This window comes from Plectrocnemia conspersa, unplaced genomic scaffold, assembly GCF_051122295.1.
Source record: "Plectrocnemia conspersa isolate PC_06_02 unplaced genomic scaffold, ASM5112229v1 ptg000007l, whole genome shotgun sequence".
NCBI lineage: Eukaryota > Metazoa > Arthropoda > Insecta > Trichoptera > Polycentropodidae > Plectrocnemia > Plectrocnemia conspersa.
The window spans coordinates 9,326,144-9,351,237 of record NW_028277171.1 but is presented as its reverse complement, the minus strand read 5'-3'; the positions used below and the strand labels follow the sequence as shown (position 1 = coordinate 9,351,237).

Below are 25,094 nucleotides of genomic sequence, written 5' to 3'. Positions count from 1 at the left end.
AAAAAATTGAGATTAAAGAGCCTATATGTTTATTTTTTGGTCGTTATTCATCAGTCAGTTATGTAGTACATACAAAGTTAGCTTGCAATGGCAGATAAATCAAAGTCAAAAGTATCGTTTGAACATTTATTAGGCAGTTGGAAAAGGTTAGTGCCGATGCTAACAAAGCGCTTATTGGTCGTTAACTTCCTTTCTTAGCCTTTACCGTCATACTTAGGAATATGCACTAACATATTATATACAACATTAGTATATCATAATCGTTCTTACTATAGTGTAAGATTTTAAATTATTTTTTAAATATTTTGTGTGGTAAATTGATAAACTTTACCGAAAATAAATTTAACATAATTTAGAAAACATAAAAACTTGATGCATATGAGATTAGCAGGATTAATTTACATATAAATTAAGTTATATAATCTTTGTGAAAGCTCTTATTTTTTTGTTAGCCAATATCCAGTAATATTAATTTTCTTATAAAGAGGTTTTTTTCAACTTTTTATCTAACTAAAAAGTAAAATAAAAAAATAAGTGAAAACACATATGTTATTCAATTTGATCAAGTTGTTATTTTACATGTGTATATGTTTTGGAGAAATATTATTCTAGGAAATACAATTTTTAGAAACGAATTACTTTTCCGGAGAGGTCAGTGCAAAGTGTGAAAGCGGGAAATTGTATTGGAAAAAAATTCCCTAAAAAAATTATATCATTTTGTGACACACGCGTTTGACGTTTGGATGGTTGCCAGCGTAAAAAATCGCACTTTAATCTAAAAAAGGAAAACGTATTATATTTTATTTCATATCTGCGATGAAAATGTGATATGTATGATTTATTTGCATATATTATGTACACTCTGGGGGTTCCGATTCGGGAATCCTCAACAAAATTTTTCCGGAACTTCACGGAATTGTAATCATTGGCTTTTCCGATTTTATTATTTACGAATACTAATATAGATATATATATTTTTTATAAATTTGTACTGTGTTTAAAAATGTATTATAGTTGTTACAAATATATTAAAGAATTTTCTTATACCGATGGTTAGCGTTGTAATAAATAAAATCACTATATTCAAGTAATTGAAAAAAAAAACAAATTTGATGGATGTGGTGTATCTATTTATGAAATATTATTACGAAATATGGGTACAATGTCTTACAAAATAATAAGCTTTTGCATTATTTTTACTCCTGTTTTATAATAAATTATTAAATTAAGAAATCATCGCTCCTTATATATTATGAACTTTGGTTAGCAACAAAGAAAACGCGTGTTCAGTTGTACATTTTTTGTCGCAAAAGTTGTATATTAACTGACGTATGAATTAATTTCTAATCAAAAATTTTCTATTGCTGGTTTTTAATTCAACATTAAAGCTGCTGCCAAAGCAAAGAAAAATATGCTCGTGCTGACTTTCGGGGTCAGTCAAAAACCTTAAATTAACCACACGTTGACCATCTGATCATAACCCTTGATATTTTGTAAAATCAAGATAAGATGTACCTTACAGAAACCAAAAGCACTCAAAAATTACTTAAGAAATTAAGTGATTTTTAAGTGTTTTTGGTTTGCTATACAAGGCCGATTCTCTCTTGCAATGAGCTAGTAATATATATTTATAAAATTTCAGTAATATATATTTATAAAAGTTTTTTCTCAGTAATATTTATTTATAAAATTTCATATCTTTATTTTTTTACTAGAATAATAAATAGTTTTGCTGTGATTTACAAATTATAACATTTCATTTTCTTTTGCTATGAGAATATCTATAGAATATTGATTTTTGTCTATAACTAGTTTGTTTTAATTCAATTCTATATAGGAAAAAAAAAATATTAATTAGCTCCCCCAATATAGAGTCTTATATTTTTTAGTTACAAATGGTTATGAAGCTTTGAACGAAGATTAAGGGTTAACTTGTTTTGGATAATTTCTTTATCTACTCTTCAACAATTCATCAACAATATAATGTTTGTGCGTCATTGGTGGTATCAATAATTGGCAATATTATGACATTTTTAAAACATACTTTGCAAAACAGCGGAGTTTCTGAATAAATACATATATTTGTTTTTCTTTCGATAATAAAACTCGTTCTCATATAAGTGCTATTTTTACCTCAACCGACTTATTTACCTAATTGAGTCTTCATATTATATGTATCTGTCTTTAATCTTTAGGTTTCTTTAAATAATAGGAAAGAAGTGGCTCTAAACTATTACTTTGGGAAGCTTTAATAATCGCAACAACGTGTGTAAGACAGTTAGATTAAATTGTAAAATAAAAGTATTATATAAAATTAAAATAAATTATTGTATTACTAGGTTGAAAATTTTTACTCTCATTTACTATATAAAGAACGTGAAATGATTTAATTTTTGATTATAAGATAATATTTTATCTGTAAACTAGTTGCCGTGTTAAGCAAGAAATAAGTTAGTCGATCAGAAATTTATTTATTTGCTTTTAAGCAGAATATATAGGTTAGCTTGGTGCATTGAATATTTGGCAGATTTCCATGTTTTTTATAATACAGATATTGTCGTGTTAATTTAAATTTGCATGTTTATTTTTACAAATTGTATAACATGGTGCCCTATTTCAATTTTGGTCGATTATATTTGATATGATATCTGACGACGCAATTATTTTTGATGTTTACACGAATAGAACAATTTTATTTTATTTTTTATTTGAGAGGAATGGAACCTTTACGCCTCGTTTTCCACCCCCCTTCTATTTCAATTCACTCGCCGCTGCGTTCTTTCTTTCTTTCACTTTCTCACTGTTATCAAGAGGAAATAAATTTCAAGCAGACAAACATAAATAAAGCGAACGGTTTGGCCAAACAATGGGGAGTCCAAACCAAAAGCCATTGTGACACGGCCAAATAAAACTGCGGGGGAAAAAATCTTGTTATCGTAAAATATAATGAGAGATATGGACAAACGGGAATTTACGACAACTCAATAAACGCAACCCTTTCTACTCTCTTCCAGCCCCCATGGTCGATTCGTCAGTCAGCATATGCAAATGGAGCTAATGAAAAACGATGCTGAAACGGCGGGGTGATTTCGATAAAAAATATATATACTTTATATACGACCTCGGAATAAAATTAATATAGCATACGTGCTGCGAATATGTGTACAATAGCAGTCGAGTTAATAAATAAAATTGAAAAATAAAATCATGTGATATAATAAACGACGATGTGGAGTACTGATCCATAACTCATAAAATTTAATTTACGATGCACACAACAGCTGCAATATGAGATTCTTATGCCACCGGTGCCAAGCATCACCAACTATACGTGTGGTTGTCATTTGAAGCTACTAGTTTGCTAGTTTAATATATTTTGAATGCCAAATTCGCCTTATTGATGTTTTAAACTTTTATCGCACTGTTGGAGCTTTGGTTTAAATAGCCCCGTAAAATTCATATTAGCAACTTCTTTTCTCAGATATATACGTCGGTGCGACTGAAAAGATTCGTACAAAAAATCCGCAAAAAAAATTATCTGAAAATATTTATTTCTTATGAGAATCATTTGCATTATTGAGCAACCAGACAGTGAATATTGCGGAAGAAGTTATTACACAAGGCATATAATACACTGACACTAAATCTATGATTAGTTTGAAGTATATATTATATAGATTGAATATGTACATATTATATGGATAGAATGTATTCACATACATACACATGTACACATATATGTAGTACAAAATATTCGGAGAGTAAATATACAAGGCTAGTGAAAATGGAAGCAATTTTTTTACTCGGCTGGAAACACGCCCTTTTTGATTGATGATCACAATGACAGTAGTTTATTTATAACCATTCAAAATATATAAATTTTCAGGACGCAGTGAATCCTAGGTAGTAAAGGAATATTTTTTGTGGTGATATTTGTTGCTAAAAATTACAAAAATTAAAATTTAATTAATTTCTGTATTAAATATATCAGTAAAAGTAACAGCAAATAAACAAACGCTTCGCATTTTATTAGTAGACTTATGGAGTCTTAATAATTAAGAACTATGTATCAGATAATTATAATTATATGATAAAAAACATATACGAATCAACGTGCTCCAAAAATTTAAAAATATAAATATCAGACATTATTTTTATGATACGATTTTACTGTAAGCTTATATATAATAAAATATTGGTTTTATATGCAACATTAAAATCTTAAAATAAAAATTAGCTACTTAAAGTTTTTTTAGGTTTATACGTCGATGCGACTCTAATTATTCGTATTACAGAATATCTTTAAAAAAAAACATGAATGGTATTTGTAGTACTTTATTTTAAGATAGCAGATAATGGATGTATGTTTTATGATTTTGGGTTTATAACACTAATTCACTTAAGATAACAAAACCAATATTTTGAAAGAGCATGATTGCTAATTTAAAGTTGAAGGTCATATTACAATATACTGTTGTGTATCTTTACTTTTTTAATATCTCTCGTGTATTTCATCATAATAACTAATTATTCTATTTGCCATAAATGTTAGCTCAACCAGTTTGCGGCGTTGATTATTTAACGTGCAATTTAGTGGTATATCGTTTAAATATACATTGTAATTTATGTATAATATTATTATAATATACATAAATTACAACAACATAACATAACCTAACGTCAACATTTTCATTTTCGATTACCTCTTGTTTCCACTCAGGCGAACTCTAATAGGGCAACCGCTGTAAATGTGACGTCACGGCGACGATTAACTGGAATAATATTTTCACGGTAAATTGAAACGGTTAAATTAGTTCTGTAGCGGGCATTTATGTTGTTTGGATTCAATATGTAGCCTGCGGTCCACTGTGTTGGCTGGTTGTCAACCGGAAAATATATTAGACGAGCCGCCCTTCTCTTGGGGGGCTTGCAGGGGGTTGAAAAAACCCCACCGATATCTGGCGAATGGGAAATTCACACACGAACTCTCCGAGTGAAGTTCAAGATTGAAAAACGGACAGACGTGAACCTAGCCGCAACCCTTCGTGTGTGTGTTTAATTTAGATTTTAGTTAATTAAATGGCAATCGAAATTTTCATAATAAATGGCGTTAGGTATCAGGTGCGCTCTGTGCTTTTGTATTGAGGGCATTGAGAGAAGTTTTGGGGGCGTGAACTACTCCGATTTCGAAACGGAATTTCTGATATTTCAATGAATAAATAAAGTGTATGTGTACCGGTGAATTTTATATACAGATATTGCACGAAACGGATACGAGTATATGGCGCCCGTTGCGAGTCTCAACGGAGAGTACACAGATACGAAAATACAGTATTTTTAATGCTGATATTTATTTAATCGTATATAGTGCAAGTTAAGGCAAAAACTCACTTTGAATTACAGGAAAAAATATTTTGTGCTTATAATTAATAATTAAACTCAAACAGGTCTTGGTTATTTTAATACTTTGGTTGAGTAATGTTAAACAAGATGACAAATTATTTTAAAAATATTTCCTTGATATCTGGGAAGACATTTTACCTTAGCTCCATCGTTTTTTTAAAATTAAACATCTGTTGTCACACGATTTTTAAGAAGCAAAATTCTCCGTCTTATTTTTCTGATTTTCAAAACCGAATAAAGATTAGTTAAACCCTTCCGGGCAACGATATTCGGTGCTTCCAAGAAGTCCGAAAAAATCGCAGCTGCATACAGAGTAGGTAATGATAAGCGGGGTATAGAAAAGGTAATATTAATTATGAATAAAATTCAAGATGATTCAAGATAAAATTCAAAATCCAAGATATATTATGAACTCCAGGTTAGTATATATTAGTTGTCAAAAATAACTTGAAAGCAAACCGGGTACTTGGTACCTTTATAAAAAATACCCAAGAACAGGATATGACAGTTTTATAAATTCTTTTTTAACGCACTACATATTTGATGTTTTTCACAAAAACATAGTTATATAAGATTATTATATAATATATAATAACACACAGGAGCTAGCCCATTTAGCCTGATCTTAATGAATATCTGAAAAAAACTACAGGCGGCCTACGACTTTCGCACATAATTGGTACTTGAAAATGTGTGCAAATGTTAAATGTTCGAAAGTAAGATGTAAAAAAAACATAAAAAATTGTATTTTAAAATATTTTTTTATCAATAATATATTAAAAATGTTTATTTATCAATATACATAATTAAGTTAACGAGGCGTGTTTAACTGCTTTCAGGTTTTTTCTTTATAAAACTTGTACAGAGTTAAATAAATACCACCTTTTTTCTTTTTCGATAAAGAGCTATATAACATGATGTGTCTTTCTCAATCGTCTTACATACTTGAGATATATGTATGTAGGCTCTCCATTGGGATCACATTTTCTATGATAGGCAAGAATTTGTCATTATTATTTTTTTATTCATATTTTTGATTGACAAAATCTTTTCGATTTTATCAGCTTCTTATTCCTCGCTTTCATTGTGTATTTCTTTTAACTCTTGTTGCTCAATTAAGTATTTACTTGATAGAGGTACTAAGTGGGATTCAATAAACTCATTAACATTTTGGTTATTGACGTCCAAATTTAGTTCATTCATTAGGCTAACTATTTCATCTGTGATGTTACTAGAATTTCTTCAGAATTTATAAAATCACTCATTATTTGTGAGCATAATTGTTTTCAGTAACCTATCATTGTTGACTCTTTTATTGCGTTCCCTATATTAAAGTTCTTCCAATAATCTCATAATGTAGGCGTACCTTTCCTGTCAGTGTGCTCAATGACCTGATTCAAGTCTTTGAAAAATTGTTTTTATTTTAAAAATGTGTGAAAGTCGAGGGTTGCCTGTACAATGGTTCTGTTTATAGATTAACACACGGGATACATACTTAAGCTTTACTACAGAAAGTGTAAATTCAAAAAGCAGAGTTTGACACGGCCTAATTCATTTTAGCCTTTTTCTCAATTTTTCTTAAGAACGTATTAAAATGTTGACACTTGGTCGTGGAGAAAGACAAACTTCAACACACAGATAACACAAGTTCTTAAATACACTTTTATGAACAATTGCTCCAACGTTAAACATATAAATGAACATATAGATTAGTAAGAAAAATAAAATATAAACACCTATTATTTATTTTAAAATAATCTTGCAACTCTCATATTTCCAAAAGAATTATATTTGCAGTTGTATAATTATGCTTTATTTATTTTATTAAAAATATATGGAGATCATTAACATCCAGTTGAATATTTTATTTATTAAAAGTGACGCATTAACAGTAAGAAAACTTGTTACCTAATATGCGTTAAAAGCGCAATAAACAAAACTGTAATTGGTTTTTAAGACTCGCTTAAAATCTAGCAGTATGCATTCCGTACGTGACAATAATAATATCCGAAAGATAGGTTATTACTATTGTTAATATTAGTGTTTTCAAATATTATGTTTAATTCGAAATGACAGATGCAAAGGTACTAAATATTATTTAATGATCATACAAACGCAAAAATAACTTTAAAAAAATACAGCATTGAAAAGCAAATGGAAATTCGCAAATCCAATTACATCCTTAAACATTCGCAATTGTCCATCGGGCAATAATCATCCCTCTAGTCAGGTTAAGCGTATATAAGCGCAAACGGAGAATATATACTTTTTTTCATTTGTAATTCGCGTCTATCAGCATTTCATCGAGAAATTTTACACTTTCATCTGAGAACTTGAGAATTTATTCAAACTTGCAGCAAGTGAAGCTACGTCGACCATTGACAGACTGAGAAGACGAAAAATACAGCCGCTTTTCTATTATATCTTGGTTCAGTTACAATTAGAAATTCAGAATTTAAATCGATCTTTGGAGACGAATGAATTCTTCGGGCGCAAACGTGGTAACAAGAATGTTTAGTATATACAGGAATTAAGTGCAAGTGAAATTTTAGTATGATTTTACATTTAAAACACAAAAAATATAAATTAATATTACACTATATATAATATAAAAATAAGAAAATATTGATTAAATATACAAATAAATATTTACACGAAATTGTGTTATGGTATTGATATAATTTATATGCATAGGTGTATTATTAAATATGCCTCTTTATATGGCGATTGAGAAACAAATGTAACTTATATTACCAGAAAAAAATATAAGTATAAACTAATAATATATCAACACGATAGACCGCTGTTGAAAATCTGTAACTAATATCTAAAATACCAAGATATATTTTTTTATTTTTAACGTATCTAGGAAAAAAATAAAAATTGGTAATTAGTATCTAATTTAATTGCTAGTTTTTCTAGATTTTGGTAATCTCACGGATGAAAAATGTTATTTAAATAAAATTGAGCATGTACAGTGACGCATTTATTATAAGCTATAATAATATTTTGAATCATTAAAATATATGTCTATATTGCAATGGTAGATTTACAGTAAATAAAAGTAAATATTTTATATTTATTTCCTTTCAATTACATTAAAAAGTCTGTTTTAAATTTTCATGATTCAGGTTTCTGAACCAAATGTTATAAGATATGGGTTAACTGTGTGTAAAAATAACTTATTCAGAATCGGTTTGAATATCTTATAGCATGGTTGTTTATTTATCTTATAACTAGTTTAGTATTATGATTTAGAATGCACACATGTATACATAAATAAATAATTATTTGTAAATCCTTGATATCCAGTTTTGAGTCTTGAGCTCCTTGCTAACAAAGGTCAACAGATTATATGATTTTAAGATATATTGCACATTATTAAAATACACATATCTCTCTACGTTAAAACAACAGCACCATGTTTATAGAGCATTACATAAATTTAATTAATTACACCTGTATGTTTGTAGTGCATACATTTTAAATGTTTTTACTGCAAATATTATACTAACAAATTATGTTTACAACGTCCAAATACAAATATGCTCTTCCGCATGCCTTTAATACTAAGTTTGCTCACTATGGATGTAAAATGTATGCATAAATTAAAAATATGTTATTAATATGAATTTTAAATAGTCAGTATTCGAATTTATTTATATATTTTAATAATTAAGTAACGTTTTATTTTTTAAATTACGTTATACAAAAGTATAGAATAAATACATTTGCATTACAACTAGAAATATACATAGGTAAATATTTTATTATATAAATTAATAATAGGGAAAATGTTTAATATTATAGATAAATAATATCGTTAGAAATTCTAAGAAAAAATATATGACCAGTTCTATTTTACTGATTAAATATTTTTTATGAGAACTTGAGAAGCGATAATAAACGTATTTTTAATAATGAAATAATAAAGGAATCTGAAAAATATTTATTCAATGTCAAGTCGTACAAGTTAATGAAAACAATGAGCATTATTAGAAACGTAGACGTCTAGAAAAGGAGTTACTTTTACTTTTATTTTCGTAATTATAAAGGATCTATATTTAAAAATATTATTTCGTATGGTATACATTTGTAGCACTATTATATAATAAACATGCATGCATTTCTTTATTTTTATATATATTTTTTCGATTTATTCAGTATGTGAGCTATTGGTCCTCTGATGAGTATTTTGCTCATTCTGGAGTACCAACAGATCCAATCTGGGTCTTCTGCTCTCTTGATTAACAACATACATGCGGCAAATAATAATTAGGAATATTTATTATATGCTGATGAGTTTTCGCATTCGATTCGAACTTGGATTCACTCAAATGTCACTTTGTCACATTTTCTAGATCCTCTTGCCTAGCGGAATTCTCTTATAGTATAAGCATGAATGTTCTAAGCCGATTTTTTTCGTCGATGATTTAAAAATTACGTACAATCAAGGATATTTTTTTTTATATATATTGCCAAAATTTGCAAAGGCGTCTAAGATACTTCGCTTTATTATGCGGAGCGCGTGTCACTTCAATAATTTATTTCTGTATGATACGCTAGTTCACAGCGTCCTCTAATATAGATCCATTGTCTGGAATCTGAGTGAAGCGAAAAACTATTATTGTTGGAGAGAATTCATAAAAAATTGATATATCTCTACAAGAGGGAGTACGAGTAGCACTTATTTTTGTATGCTAATGACTTTTAAGCATCAACGCAACGAAGCACTTTTTAAAGTTAATAAGGGGGGGTGTTGACAATCCAGAAATGCTCGGCCACTTTTGACTGCATGTTTTAGAATGCCCTAGAGCAGAGGTTTTCAACCTTTTTGTATCCTAGAGCGCATTTTACAATATCGGTAGGGCGGCGGGCACCACCTGACTCGTCAAAGATTCCTTTTTTGCCACTTACAGGAGCTATAATCGGAAAAAAGTCGGCGATCTCGGCTGATTTCAGTTGTAGCTTCGGTTCGGACAACTTCGAGAGAGTGTAGTAGAGGCTTAACAAATAATTAAAATTTTTAATTAGTGTTTGTGAAAAAATTCTATTGCGGTCAAATAGTGGCGGGCGCACACAAATCGGTCCGCGGGCACCATGGTGCCCGCGGGCACGGGGTTGGGAACCCCTGCCCTAGAGAGTCGTCAGCGCCTTTCAACGAGCTTGACAAATGCAAAGATATTTGTGGGATGGTGCTAATCTATTTTAGGTGTGCAGCATAACTGTTTTTTTTATTGTTTATTTGCTAAAAAAAATATCTAGCTGAAGTCGTAGTACCTAAAGTCAAATATTATGGCGGAAGCGTTATGCTCTGGAGTTGCATGGCATCAGTAGAGGCAAGAAACCTGTATACTTGCGAGAGTAGTATAAATAGTGACATTTATATTGCGATGTTAGAATCCACTTTAAAGGATTTCTATTGAAAAATATTTTTATGCACAGATCACGCTATCATCCGATTCGAGCAAGAAAACGCTTTATACCATACTAAGTAGAGATTGGTTTGACGCTTTTAGAATGGCCTATACAGTAACCAAACCTAAATCCTATAGATCATTTATGGGGAAAATTAAAAGAATATGTTGCCCAACACAATTGGAAATCCAAAATTGATCTGCTAGAAAAATTGCAGATGGAATGGAGAAAATTGTCTCTGTCCACCTGTCATTAGTTGAAGTATGCCAAAAAGGGTTGCAGCTGTAATTAAAGCTAATGGTGGGTCTACTAAATATTAAAAATAAGCTTAAAATAATCACTTTAAGCAACCTCAATTATTTTTTTACGATTTTTTAAGATATATTACATTTATTTGGGTGCCCCATTATTATAGCCAAACCTGTATACTTACATATATTGCTTGAAAGCTATAATATAAATTTATTAATTATTCACTTTGATTTCAGTGTGGTGTCTCATTACTTACTTAGTAGTTGTTGATTGTGTTCACTCCTTTGTAACTAGAGTCTCCAATTACTCGAACCATCAACTACTCGAGTATCGAATATTAAAATTTTAAAATACTCGAGTACTCGAGTACTTTCGAGTATTTACCAAATGTACCAAAATAGCTATTATTCAAATTCGTGCACATATAAATAAATAAATAAAATACTTAGTATGTTAATTTTTACAATTATTTTAACTTCACGAACATACTTTTTAAAAACAATAATGCAAAAAGTGTCTCGAATTTAATATTACTGCTAACTTTTGGTTTTATTATTCCCGTTATGGAAAAAACCCTTTCCGTTGCTGTTGATGTTGGTCTTATTGTCATTAACGCGTTGGATAAGGCTTCTAATTTATATCTGTTCGCTTTTTATAGATATAAAATTTTTTGAACTCTCTTTTTATGTTCTCTTCTTTCATTCCCTTCTCTGCTTTTCTCTTATTTCCTTCGACTATAGACAAAATAGCATTTCGTAATTTTTCTTGAATAGATTATTTTCTTAACAATATACAATATGCTACTCCTTCTGATTAATGCGAAGAATTTAAATCTATATCCTTCGAAGATGTATTTGGGTGAATCTCTTTCACTCTAGAGCTAAATGGTTCGCAAAGAACTGACTTTACTTTAAATGCTTTTAAAACACACAATTGTTTTGATTTATATTTTAAGCTGAGGGATCAGTATAAAATAAACAATTCACAACACTTTACGCTACAACTGCATAGTCATAAAACCTAAAAAATTTTTTGTTGATATTTCATATTGTTCATTGCCATAAATTAGATAAGTCGGGACTGTCGAACAGAAAACACAAAAGAAATTTCTCCGTCGTACCCACTAACATAGCATTTTCTTTAACTGGCCTATTTATGATTTAACAGCATATGTTAATCCTTATAATTTGTATTAAAAAAGTGGTTTAATTGATGAGCTAAAATTTATTTATAAATAATACAACAAATATAAATCAAAAACGATAGCAATAAATATCATTTAATTTTAACTTGACACAAGAAAGTGTACGTCAGTTTTTATTATTATAAATTAAAAATCGCACAATATTCTGTAAAACTGCATCGTTTGTTTCAATATGAAAAATAGCATTTTTGTTTCAGTGCTCAGTCTAACGATGTGTATACAAAAATAAACCATTTGGTTATTAAATACCATATATATTGAGTATATAATACATACACGTTGATAACGGGTAGTTTACTATTATACACATCGTTTAGAAGTACACAAGTGCTAAGTACTTAGCTGTGAGCAATTTTCATGTACTCTGTTTTAATTAGCTAACCCGCCGCGCTGGATCCATGTTCCATGGAGGAAAACGGAAAATTAGTTGCAATATCTTGATTTACAAGCAAATAAAACGAAACTCTCCGACGAACGAAATTCGCACGTACGAACGTGATTAATTCGCTACGGCGCGAATGTGTATGTAAATATGTTTTATGTATTACAGAAGCACACACATAATAATATATCACCCACCCAGCGATATGTGTAATTCAGGAATACGTGGAAACTGTTGAGTGTTCAGTGTAAAAGGTATATAAGTGAGTGGATTATGCAGAGCCTCGAGAATATTCTAAAAATGAAACTTTATTAGAAATATCTACGAGGAGACTACGGTATATTAAACCATATATGTATGTATAACATATATTTTATTAGTAATGATAAAATTAGGACATTTAATACATTTGCTACTGGTATTACGAGTATTTTTTAATTACGTAATACCGATACTGAAATAATAAAAACATCAGTATTTCGGAGTATAAGTTTTTTTTTATATTTATCAAATAATATTTTTTATTGAACCCTTTTATACAACACCATATATATGTATTACTACGTTTACATACAAACATTTAATAACTAGGCTTATTAACATTAGTAAAAATATTAAAAAGTTTTTCCAGATTTTTTATTAGGCATCCGATTTTATCATTCTCTATTATATTTTTTTATATAATATAATATCGTTGAATCAGTCAAGATTTCGGCTTAGATATACACAACCATGTTTTATCTAAAACATTCTCTCATACGCAGATTTTTCTTATTCAACAATATTCGTTGGCAAAAATTCTTCGACAAGAATATTTTTATTAAAATATTAGAAAATCATATTTGTAATATATACCTACATATAGCTTAAAATTTGTTAAAAGCCATCCTGTGTATATTGTGACTTATTATTATATAATGTTTAAACATTGTGTATGTAATATAAATCATATTTATTAAATAATTATAAATTTATTAATTGGCGACTGTAATTCCAGGATATTTTATGACAGGCGGAAGATGGAAGGAAGGTAAAATAAAACCCATTATAAACTTGGCAAATTGGGACTTTTAGGTATTGTTTTCAGTTAATTTGCTTTTGAAAATAGTATTATTTTAAAAGTATATTATTTATCATATTTATGACACATATAAATCATGAACTAGATTGTGCTGCAAGAGCAGAAAGCATGGTAGATATTTAAGATCCCTCTATGAAGATTATATATGAAACTTTTTTTTTAAAAATTATTTACGTTTAGTATGAAAGTAACCAATTATTTGTGTTTACTGTTATTTTAATAATACATTTATGTGAATGTTATTCTATTTCAATATATTTTATTTTGTAAGTAATCTTATTTTATTTTTAGAAAACGGCAATAAATATTAAAACAAACGTGTTCAAGAACAAAATAATAATATTGTAACTGTTTGTTACTATAAAAAAAATGTATCGTATTCAGAAAAACGTGCAATTAAAAAACAATGGCATTGTTATGTTCCAAAAATAATTCATTTTATTTATTTCAGTAAATATTGAACCACTTCCACAGATTCATTGTAAAATCACTAATGATTTTTTAAAGAGACAAAGTTTGACCACACAGCCTAGTTGGAGTAAATGCGCATTTTTATATTTATCAAAATTAGAAGTATATAAAATAGCGACCGTTAGTCAAACGAAATATCGTTTCCTTAAATTATAAATGGCTTCCTACCGTTTCTTGAAATCATTGTTTCAGTGATTATGAACAGTGTTTCGAGATAAATAAAAATGTTTGATAATACCTAAGCTTATCGTGCGTTTCTGAGAGCTTTAAAGAAACTCGTCTTCTTTGGCAATGGGTCCGGAATAGCGACAGTTTTTAAAACACGTTGCACTCCTCTCATTCTTTACCAATCGCCAATGTTTCTTTATTATTTGGCTGGATCTGGTTTTTGCGGTCGATAATCAGTAATTGATTTTAAATTTATTGACGAACTCTTTTACTCTGTAACAAGTGTTGTGTCATCTGCATATCTCGTATCATTATTATTGTTTTTAAATAATTAAGTACACCTGTGGGAAAATTCTAGAAATCACTAAATAGGGTATATATGAACTCTAAGTTCTAAACAATAACTCAATTTCTAACCACCAAACCGCATGCGACCTTCGACGGCTCGATCCACACAGTTGGTGAAAGTTTAAAATATTGTGGCAGAATTAACGCGCGCGCGAGACCTTATTGAATATGAAAAGGGTTTTTGCGGAAAACGAAACGAAGGGCCCATGGGCACAATGACCGAAAATGTATGCACGCTACCGTCCTGCAAGGGGTCGCGACCCAAAAGTTGGAGGAGCCCTTCACAATAATTAAAAGCCTTTCAAGTCTCCGGGTCGAAACACTCGCGTTGATCTGACGACACATAAAAATAGGCGTGCCGCAGCACCACATACACATGAAAATAAGCATTATAAACTCAATTAATCTGAAAGAAGAACATTAAAGTATACAATGAGACAAATATGTAAATTTGGTAAATTATTTCAATTTAATCGCTTAAAAAAGATCTAAGCTAGGACCATTATTATAGATATAGAAATGAATTTGAAGGCAATTAAAAATACTTACATTTTCAAATGATCTCTTAATTTCTTGTATTGCTCAAGAAAGCGGTTATTAATAAAGCATTGATCTACAATAGATCTAACACAGAAATATTTAGTAGTATTTATATAAATGGTGTATATTTAAATTTATGTATAAAGATAAATTTACTGTGAAAAGATCTAAAATGTATCATGAGTATTATAAATTTGCCCTGGTATATAAATAAGTATTAATTAAAAAGTTTTATCCGATGTTCAATCGAATATATTTGATAATTGAACATTGTATTCGACCAGTGAAAACTTTTTTATACATAAATTCCGTACGTATTATATTTTAATTGTTATTTTATATTGTCAGTTGGTGCAAATTTAATTTATATGTAAAATTGTAAATCGAACTACACATCAATAAACATTATTGTGTCAACCTCGCGTTAAATATTTATTCGTGCTTTCAGCACGTTTGTGATCAAATACGGATGCATGCGATTATATCAAATAAAGCATTACGTGATTTATAAATATTTTATAAATAAATAATTTTATTGAATAAAAAATATATAAATATAATTAATTCACATTGCTGTAACAAATTCCATGTTTTAATCAAACATTTGGTTTCATTTGACTGATTGTCATAAACAAGAGTTTAGGAATACTACAATGTAGCTAATTTTGACATTTAGTTTGAAATTCACTTTGCAATCCAAAATAATATTGTTAATATCATATATGTAGGACTGCATGCATAACAACTGTCTTTACTGATATTGATTGTGTTACATATTTTTGGGCTAGCAAAACATCATGTTTTTTATAATAAAAATGTGCAAAAAAGAGGTATGTCATTTTAAACACAGTATGTTTGTAAGCATCTATTTATGTATTTTGAAAAGCCATGTATTAGTATGCATCGAACTTAAGAACTTGTGACTCGCTACAACGTTAAAAGTGGGATGAAAGTACCAAATAATCTGGGATATAATAAATTAAAGAAACAAATATGTATGTACAGTAAAATAATTTAAATGATAATATTATATATTTATGAGAATTAAAAGTTAAACTTAACCAAAGAATATTTTAATATAATTAAAACAGGAAATTTAATGATTTATGGTTATTTCATATTATTAAGCAATACAATCGGGTTATTAAAATGCCTTTTAATTTTTGGTTATCTAGAGTAGCTTAATTTTATTAAAAGATTATTTCATAATTATTAGCAGAAGAAAGGTATAAAAATCACTCGTTGTCCGAACAAGGGTTCTTTATAGTCTTATGCTTAATTATTATCCCATTCGTGAGAAAATTATACTACAAAACCTTACATAAGCATTTATAATTAAAAAACACACATATGTATTTATATAAATAAGATTTACGCTATTTTATTACAAAATATCCGAAGCGTTATTTTTATTTGCATGTGCATTATATTGTAACAGGGTGACAAATATAATATATTTATATTCATTAAATAGTATAAATTATTAGGCAAAAGCTCCTTGACTTTCAATAGCCGCATTTTTAATAATGTGGTAAATTGTACATATTAAAAATGATTATTACTTTTTTCGGCATATATTTTGATGTAAAGTTACATACATTCTGCCTCGAAACCCAAAAGTTATATTACAATATTATTTACTATAAAAATGTTTTTTATTATTAACTTATCTATCATTGCTCAAATTTTGACAACTGAAAAAATATGTTTATATTCGATGCATACACAATTCTAAAGAAGTAGATAAAAATAAGATTATTATTCATTCCAGTATGAAAAGTTGAACAATATTATTTTCATCAAAATCACTGTCACTATCGTAGACATTCAATGTATCTGGATAGAAGTGGCGTCCTGGGTATTTTCACGAGTATCCTACCTTATTGGCATTTCTGCGTATATATCACATAATCTCGAGACGTTCAGATAAGGGTTGTTTTTTTTTTCATATAAACGTCAAATAAACGTCGCGTGAAAGTTTAGGCGTGTTTATTGTATAAATCGGCACAACACTGCCGCAACAGATGTCGACTACTGAAAATGTTTAGTGACACAACACACTTTGGAGTTGGAGTGCAAATGAGACTTGTGAGCAAAGTGTTCAACTCGTTACCTAGAGTTAACGTGGCAATCGGTCCGTATAAACACGCAATTAGCAGACGGCATTGTTTATCGTGAGACATTTCGCAAATAAATTCCAACGGTGAATGGAATGGTAGCGAACGAGAGCGATGGACATTTTTCATTTCACAGCTGTAGTATTTTGGGCAAATTGGCAAGATTAATTGGCAAAAACTGGAGAGTTGCAAATTGTTTCATATTTGAGTTAATTACTAAAGATGTGTTCTATTTTTACTTTAAAATATATATATCTACAAGAGGTGACAAGAGGTGGTGAAAGTTTGGGCTATCTATACTATATATGTATGTTATATATGGTCAAACATCTAAGAACTGCGTTATAACTAGTATTATCTATTGTTTATCAACATTATGATTATGCAAAAAAAATTAACTTTAACTAACATCTTCTACATGGTTTGCTTGCACTCTGAAAAAATTCTTGAAATGCTTCCCTGTGTATATTATTTAATATAAAGTTTCTCCCTGAACGTGAATTTCTCCCAGACTATTTTTCATTTAAGTGTGTTAATCAAACAACGAACTTTAACTGCTTTAACTTTAAATATAAATCAAACCTTTCGGTTGCTGACGAAGTTTTTGAAAATATGAATATTTTATTACGGAGGTTGAATCCATGGTGCGATCATAAAATAGCGGGACTCAATTTATTTGCTCCCCCCAGACACGGACGCGCGAGCTATGTATAATGCTCCGCGCCAAGATTCGCGATTAACTAATAAGTTTAATTAATATATGTGGGTCAGAGCTAAATATTTCATACCTAACCCGAATTAATAAATTGTGGGTTTTGTACTTTATCTTTTGAAAAAATGAGTTAAATTACCACTAATCCGGTGGTATTAAAAAATAATGATTTCCGCATTCAGTTACAAAGGTCCACTGAATATATAGTCATATATTTAAAACATTTTTTTTAAATATAGTTTAACTACTGACAGCAAAAAATTATGTTAATTATTATATTTACAAGTATTCTAAAAAAACATGTTTAAATAACCCATACAATTTACTCTTAACATTATGAATAATGCTAAAAATGAAACAACTTTAATTATAAATCTAAACTAGAGAATCTACTGAATTAGCTCATTTTCTTTAATTAAATTGTTATTAAAATTTTCTTTTTAATGTAGTGCTTGTGATATCTAAAATGTCCTGTTAAGACATATACATTCATATCTATTGTATAAGCAGGTATTGAATAAAATTGTTTTTGGTAATTATATAAAAATGTATTTTGATGATCTATTTCATTTCAAATTAAAAATCAAATTATTGAAATATTTGAGAATGTTGTTATATTATTCTATTTTGTTTGTGTGAAGTGGGTCAAATGATAATTTATTGCTTATCGTTATTGTCGCTGACCAAAAAGTGAGAAGATACGATGTGATATAAATTATTTTGGTTTAAGCTTACTACTATTTAACTGTTATTTTAACGTATTAATTCTCTTTTCATTTAGTGATATTATTTTCATTTACATTTTCAATGCTCTAGTATGTGTGATCCAACTGATTGTAAAATGATTTTTTTTAATAAACGTACCAAAATATAAAAAAAAAATGTTTAACATAAATAAAAAAGAACCAATTTTATGTAATTAGAATAGAAAATATAGCATTTTTAAGTTACAATTTAATTTTAAGCAAAAAAAAATAAGAAATATTTTTGTTTATAACTCAATTCAAGCTAAATGCATATTTTTTTTTTTTAGATATAGTACATGTCATATATTAGTACTATATATTATTAATATTTTATCAAACTTTTAAAGGGTACAATTTTGTAAATGCTTAATAATAAAATAGTAGTGTTTTTTTTTCTACATATTGATTAAGTTTTTTCGTAAAAAGACAAAATCACTTTAAGTCTATTGATGTGACTGTTTGGCATAAAGCCACAAAAAACAGTATAATTGGTCATATTTTCAACTAAAATATCTGTACAATTTTAATTGCAATACAATTTGATATGATCAATGAGCCCTATCGTTTTCGTAAAATTTTAAGCATGTCACAGATTAGTAAAAAAATGTAATATATGTAAAGCGGATATTGTAAATAAATTTTTATTTTGTGGGTAAAAAGCATTAATTGCAAAAATGCAAATATGCATCGACCGTGAAAAAGTACTTGTCGCCCATACGCAAGTTAAAAGCGCAATAAACCAAGACCTTGAATTGGCATGGTTGGTGCAAGCGTCTAGAAGAGCCAAAGCAAAGAAACCTCTTTTATTTCAACCAAGCGTATATAAGTTAATACATCTGATACTCTCGACTTGTTAGTGATACTGGTCACAGACCGAGAAAGCCTACGTCTCCCACTTCACGTCAACTTTAATCCAGCTAAAATGCAAAATTCAGAGCTACAGTTACAACACGTGCGTATATACTTGTAATTGTACGTATAAATATAGCGCCTAAATATTCAGTACAATATCGAAGATGCATCTTGCGTCAGACGTTCTGTCAGCAAAGACATAATTGCTAGTGACACGTGAAAATAGACGCGTACTAAACAAAACTGACACTATTAACTATTTCGAGACATTTAAGACAGCTTGACATCTCCAAAATACTTCAATTGAACGATATAAATTTAATGCAATGTATGTAATGAAAATTAATCTTTTCAAACTACTCACGGGTAATGAAAAGTGAATTAATTTTAGGAACGTTTCTCAAGTTATTCCATACACAATTAACAAACTCAAAAATAAATCTAAAACTGAGTAAAAAAAGCACTGTGTTTAGCCACTATACCAGACCATACTTTTATGTAGGCTCATAGAAATGGTTTAACTTGGTTGGAATGTTTTAGTGCCTGTATCATTTAGTTCGGACTATCAAAGAATATCAAAGTTAAAAGCTATTGTTTAGAGCTTTGCAGCTATCTCAATAGATACATTTTACTAGATCAGATTTTATCTAATAATTTTTTTGAAAAAAATATGTAGCTATCAGAAATATGGAAGAAGTTAATTCAAATAAATTGGTTTAAGAAACACTAAAAAAATAGACAAAAATATGCTATGACCCTAAATATACTATACATACTACTACTCTCAAAATCGCAATCTGTCATGAAAGACTTATACAGAGAGTTGCAAAAGATCTGGAGTAAACAATGTAATGGACCAAATTGCATTAGTTACAGTTTAAATAGCTATGGTTATGTTCTTCTTAATAATGTGATGTCTAAAAATAAGCAACTGCAACAGTTATTAAATTATATATTGGAACAGTTAATAAAATTGTTATTGTTTAGGCGCAGGTTCAATATAGTGTGGTCTATAATAAGAAGAGCTGGCTATAAGTACAATTTTACATAATTTTATCTGTGTGAAAATGTAAATATTTATAAAATATCATCATTATGTTGTTTAAAATCATTTTACCATTGCACATTTATTTTTATTTTGCTTTAAATTATTCCTTGAATGAAAAAGATTAAAATTAAAATTGCAGTATACGATTCTAAAACGATTACTAATACAAATACAAGTGAGCCGATTATCATGAATATGTCCAAGCTCAATCCGCCTGCGTTAGAAAGACTTTCTTTTTATCGCATTGCGGTCCGCAAAGGATCTTAAAGTACACATTCAAATTTTAGGAGAGACCTCTAATGTATACGAATGGAGCCCTGGTATGATATTGGTTAAGTGAATCGTTATTTTTCTTATTTTATTCGCTACTTAGCTTTAATGTAGCATAATAATATTGACGTTAAATGCTTAACTTACTTACACGCATACATTTTTAAGTGACAGTATTGATTATAATGTCACTACACGTATTAATAAGATGTGTTATTTGTATATTTTATTAAGAAAATAAATACATATTTATAAAGAAAAGGAAAATATACTATCAAACCTATCGTTAATGCGCATTCAGAAAGGTTAAATTATTCGAAAGCTGCGTAAATACGGACGCGTCAATTGTAGATTCGGGATAGGGAAAAGTAATGTTTATTGAAGAGAGTGGTCTTTTGGAAAATGGCTTTTGGGATGGGTGTTAAAGGCTTTCCTTGATTACAGTGTTTTCCGGGTCGCAAATACAAGGGCTGATGTTGATTGATTGATTGATATTAAACGAAAATTAGTGCTATTACTCACCGTTGTAGAATAGCAGCAAGATTGCAGTGAAGACTATCCGATCGGACTTAAATCCTTGGAACATTTTCGACATTTTATACTTATTTATTTAATTTTTCTTCGTTAAAAAATTATTTCGTTCACATTACTTCAAAAGCAAATGGTTCGTTTGATAATTTTCACAGGTGAATGGTTTCATTTCGAATGAAGAAAAAAGTTCAAATAGGAGAATTAATTGCCGGTTTAAGTTCAATTTCGCTCGCTCCTTTTTATATACTATTATGAATGTTATAAGATTTTTTAACATCAATTAAGCTGTTTTATTATAAATTAAAAATATCTAGTATTCAAACATCAAACATCACAAATAAATAATACTCTGTATAATAATATATATGTATATAATAGGTAACTATACAAATGTTTTACAGTTTAAATATATATTTTTATCTTTTCTAAGCGATAATATACTATTTTATATCCAATATCATACTTTTTATTGATTATTTATATATATTATATTTAAGAAAAATCTGATTTTTAAAATACAATATAAAAAGTTATTTTTGTCATTATTTTCATATCGGTAAAAGCAAATGTTAATAAGCATGGTAGCTAATAAAAAATAAAAATACAATACTTCTCATTAACTATAAGAGTTATATTTTAAAATAGTGTTATGGTATTAAAATCTCACATTAATAGATAGGACTTTAATACACAATACAGTATTTGGACCATCATGTACATACATATATCAGATTATATTTATATTATAATATATGTAAAATAAGTACAATAAATTAAGATGTTATCTAATATTTCACAAATTATTGTTATTTTTTTTTAAATATTCATATTAATCATTTTATTATTAAATATGCTTTTTTAAAGTAATTTAACATCTATTGATGCATATCAAATTAAAGAAAACATTAGGTTAGGCTATGTTAATATAAATTATTGATATGTATTATTTGTAAACTAAAAAATATATGAAAAATAATAGTACTAAAAATAATGGTTTTATCCTTTCGTTTCTCTTACACTAAATTTACATATATCATAAAATTTGTTTAATTATCTTTTTTATATAATTTACAGATAGATTAACGTCTCTTGTCTACATATTTCAGTCAAAGGGTTAAGTCAGATATTCCTTATATTTATATTTTTAATATATCAACCGAATTTTAAAATAAAAAATGCGTGACAGTTTGTAAGACCTAAATAAAAAAAAAACACATCCGAATGTACTTTTGCGAGTTTTCCGAGACGATTCCGAAAGTTAGCGCCGCGAGAGCTACGGGGCGTAGCGCGTAGTCGGCTCGGCGTAGCCTGTGGTACTGAGCCGAGATACGCTCAGACTCCCGCTTCTCTGCGAAATCTGAGCAAGATGCGCTATCACTATAGTATATACGGATATGGCCGCATTTGATTTAAACACTTGCGCCGTGGCTGCAACCGGCGTTGCGATTGATTACCTTCGTTAAAAAATCGTCGTAAAATATAAATGATAAACTACGTTGTATATTGTGAGAGCTGTGAATCATCTATTCCTTGAGTATCATTTTAAAAACTCACAGCTGTTTTAAAAAATATAATAATACTCAAAACTTTAGCTATTAGAATAAATAATAGTAAGCAATTTAATACGTCAAAGTAGTTGTAGACATTTGTAAATAATTTTCATTAATTTTTTTTAAAAATTATGAATATTTTTTAAAAAGTAAGATTTTTTAAAAAATATTTTGAGATGCTTTTTCTAAATTTATTTAATTTAAATAAAATGTTGAGAACACCTGTAATCGTGCAATACAGTTAGTATATACAAATTTTGTCCTAATGGATTATAGAAGCTTTATAATAAGCAAGAATAATTCGCGGTCTTAATAAAACGCATACCAAAAAAAAAAATCGCCAGTTAAAATTCGTCTTGATTTGAGCAGCTACAAATTCTCTTGTACCAAAAAAAACGCAATATAAAACAGTTATAATATTTAAAATATAAAAAACAAGGATTTCATTATTACTATAAATCATCCAGAGTCATGAGAGTAGGGTTGTTGATCTCTTCCCCTTTAGTCATTGTATGCATATGTTAAAGTGAATGTTTATTACTAGTAAAATTCTGTTTTTATTATGATTTCAGTAAAATCATACCAGAATACATATTCGTCCGTAGATGTATATTTCAACTAGTGAAAATATAATTTATCTGATACGTGCAAATAAATAATATACTGCTCTCAATCGTTATTAGACGGTTGTAAAACGTCCATTTGCGCACCTTTATAAACTAATAAAAGTCTAAGCTAACTATCAGAATTGTACTTATTTGTTGATAAAAAACGACATAAGTGTCTTTAATTAACAATTGTTAAATCGTGTATGTCATCAACGAATTTCCTTTAAAAAAATTGTCGTAGGTAAAATTGTTCCGAACGTTTGTGTACCGGATATTTTGGGCAGTCAATAAATACATTTTCACTTATATTCATCAGTGAAACTAATACATAATATTTTGAAACATTTTACCTGGTCTAGTAATTTAAATTATATGTATACTAGTCAAAATATAACTTCACTGAAAAACACATTTAATAAATACACCCATAAAATTGTCTGCCCTTTTGAAAATTTTCCTAAATCCGGTTCATTGTAACAGTGCTACAGTGAAATTGTATTATCAGTAAATTAATATGTTCACTAGTGTTTCTGTAAAATCATATCTAAATACATTTTTACTTGTTTATATATTTTTATCAGCGAAAGTATAAATTAACTTATAGGCGCTGGTAAAATTATATGCTGCTCTAAAATGTCTATGAAACTTAATTTGCCAGTTGTGAAATTCCCATTTGCTGTTTAAATCCAAATTTAATACAAACGAATTAATCAAACCTAACCTGATCCAATGAAAACTATAGTTAGTTCGAGGTGAGGTTTGAGTTTGAACATCGAATGGAAGTTTTGCAATGTGTCAAATTGAGTTTCACATACATTTTAGAGTATCTTATAATTTTTGCAAATATAAACATACATATATTGTATTTATCATTGAAAATGTATTTAAATATGTTTATACTGAAACGGTTAGTAAAATCATATTTATACATATCCAACAAATCACTTAATACAAAGTACATAAATACTATTTAAAGAAACAATGACTTACAAACATATTTATTTTTATTTATTTTTTCGATTAAATTAAGACCATCGTGGCCTAACAGGTTACCCCAATGCGCCACGATGGTCGAAAGCAAATTATAAATTTATAAAACATAAAAAAACGTATATATATAAATAAATATAACAATACTTAAACATAACAAAAAAAATTATAAAATATTAAAATTAAAAGATATAAACCGGATCAGATCCTCGTAGCTAACATTAAATAAATCAATTTTCAATGCCAGCGTATTAAGGAGCCGTATGGCCACAGCTATAGGCGAGTCGGCAAGTGCGGATGTCCTAGCCCTAACTGCCATCAAAAGAGGTCTCGATCGTGATTCTCGAAAATGTTCCGGAACCCAAAACTGGAATTCCTCGAGAATAGCTGGATTGTCGACAGC

At 28.7% G+C, this 25,094-nt stretch overlaps 1 protein-coding gene across 1 annotated transcript in view; it reads right to left on the bottom strand.

The window, feature by feature from the left end:
- The window catches only part of LOC148233864 (uncharacterized), a 51,236-nt gene extending 28,389 nt beyond the window's left edge, over nt 1-22,847 (bottom strand). The window contains exons 1-2 of the mRNA XM_088188659.1: nt 22,771-22,847; nt 21,535-21,853 (exon numbers count right to left, since the gene is read on the bottom strand). Coding sequence (XP_088044785.1) covers nt 21,535-21,607 — 73 coding nt within the window. The 5' untranslated portion in view covers nt 21,608-21,853; nt 22,771-22,847. The remainder of the gene's footprint in view (nt 1-21,534; nt 21,854-22,770) is intronic.
- Between the last annotated feature and the right edge of the window lie 2,247 nt (nt 22,848-25,094).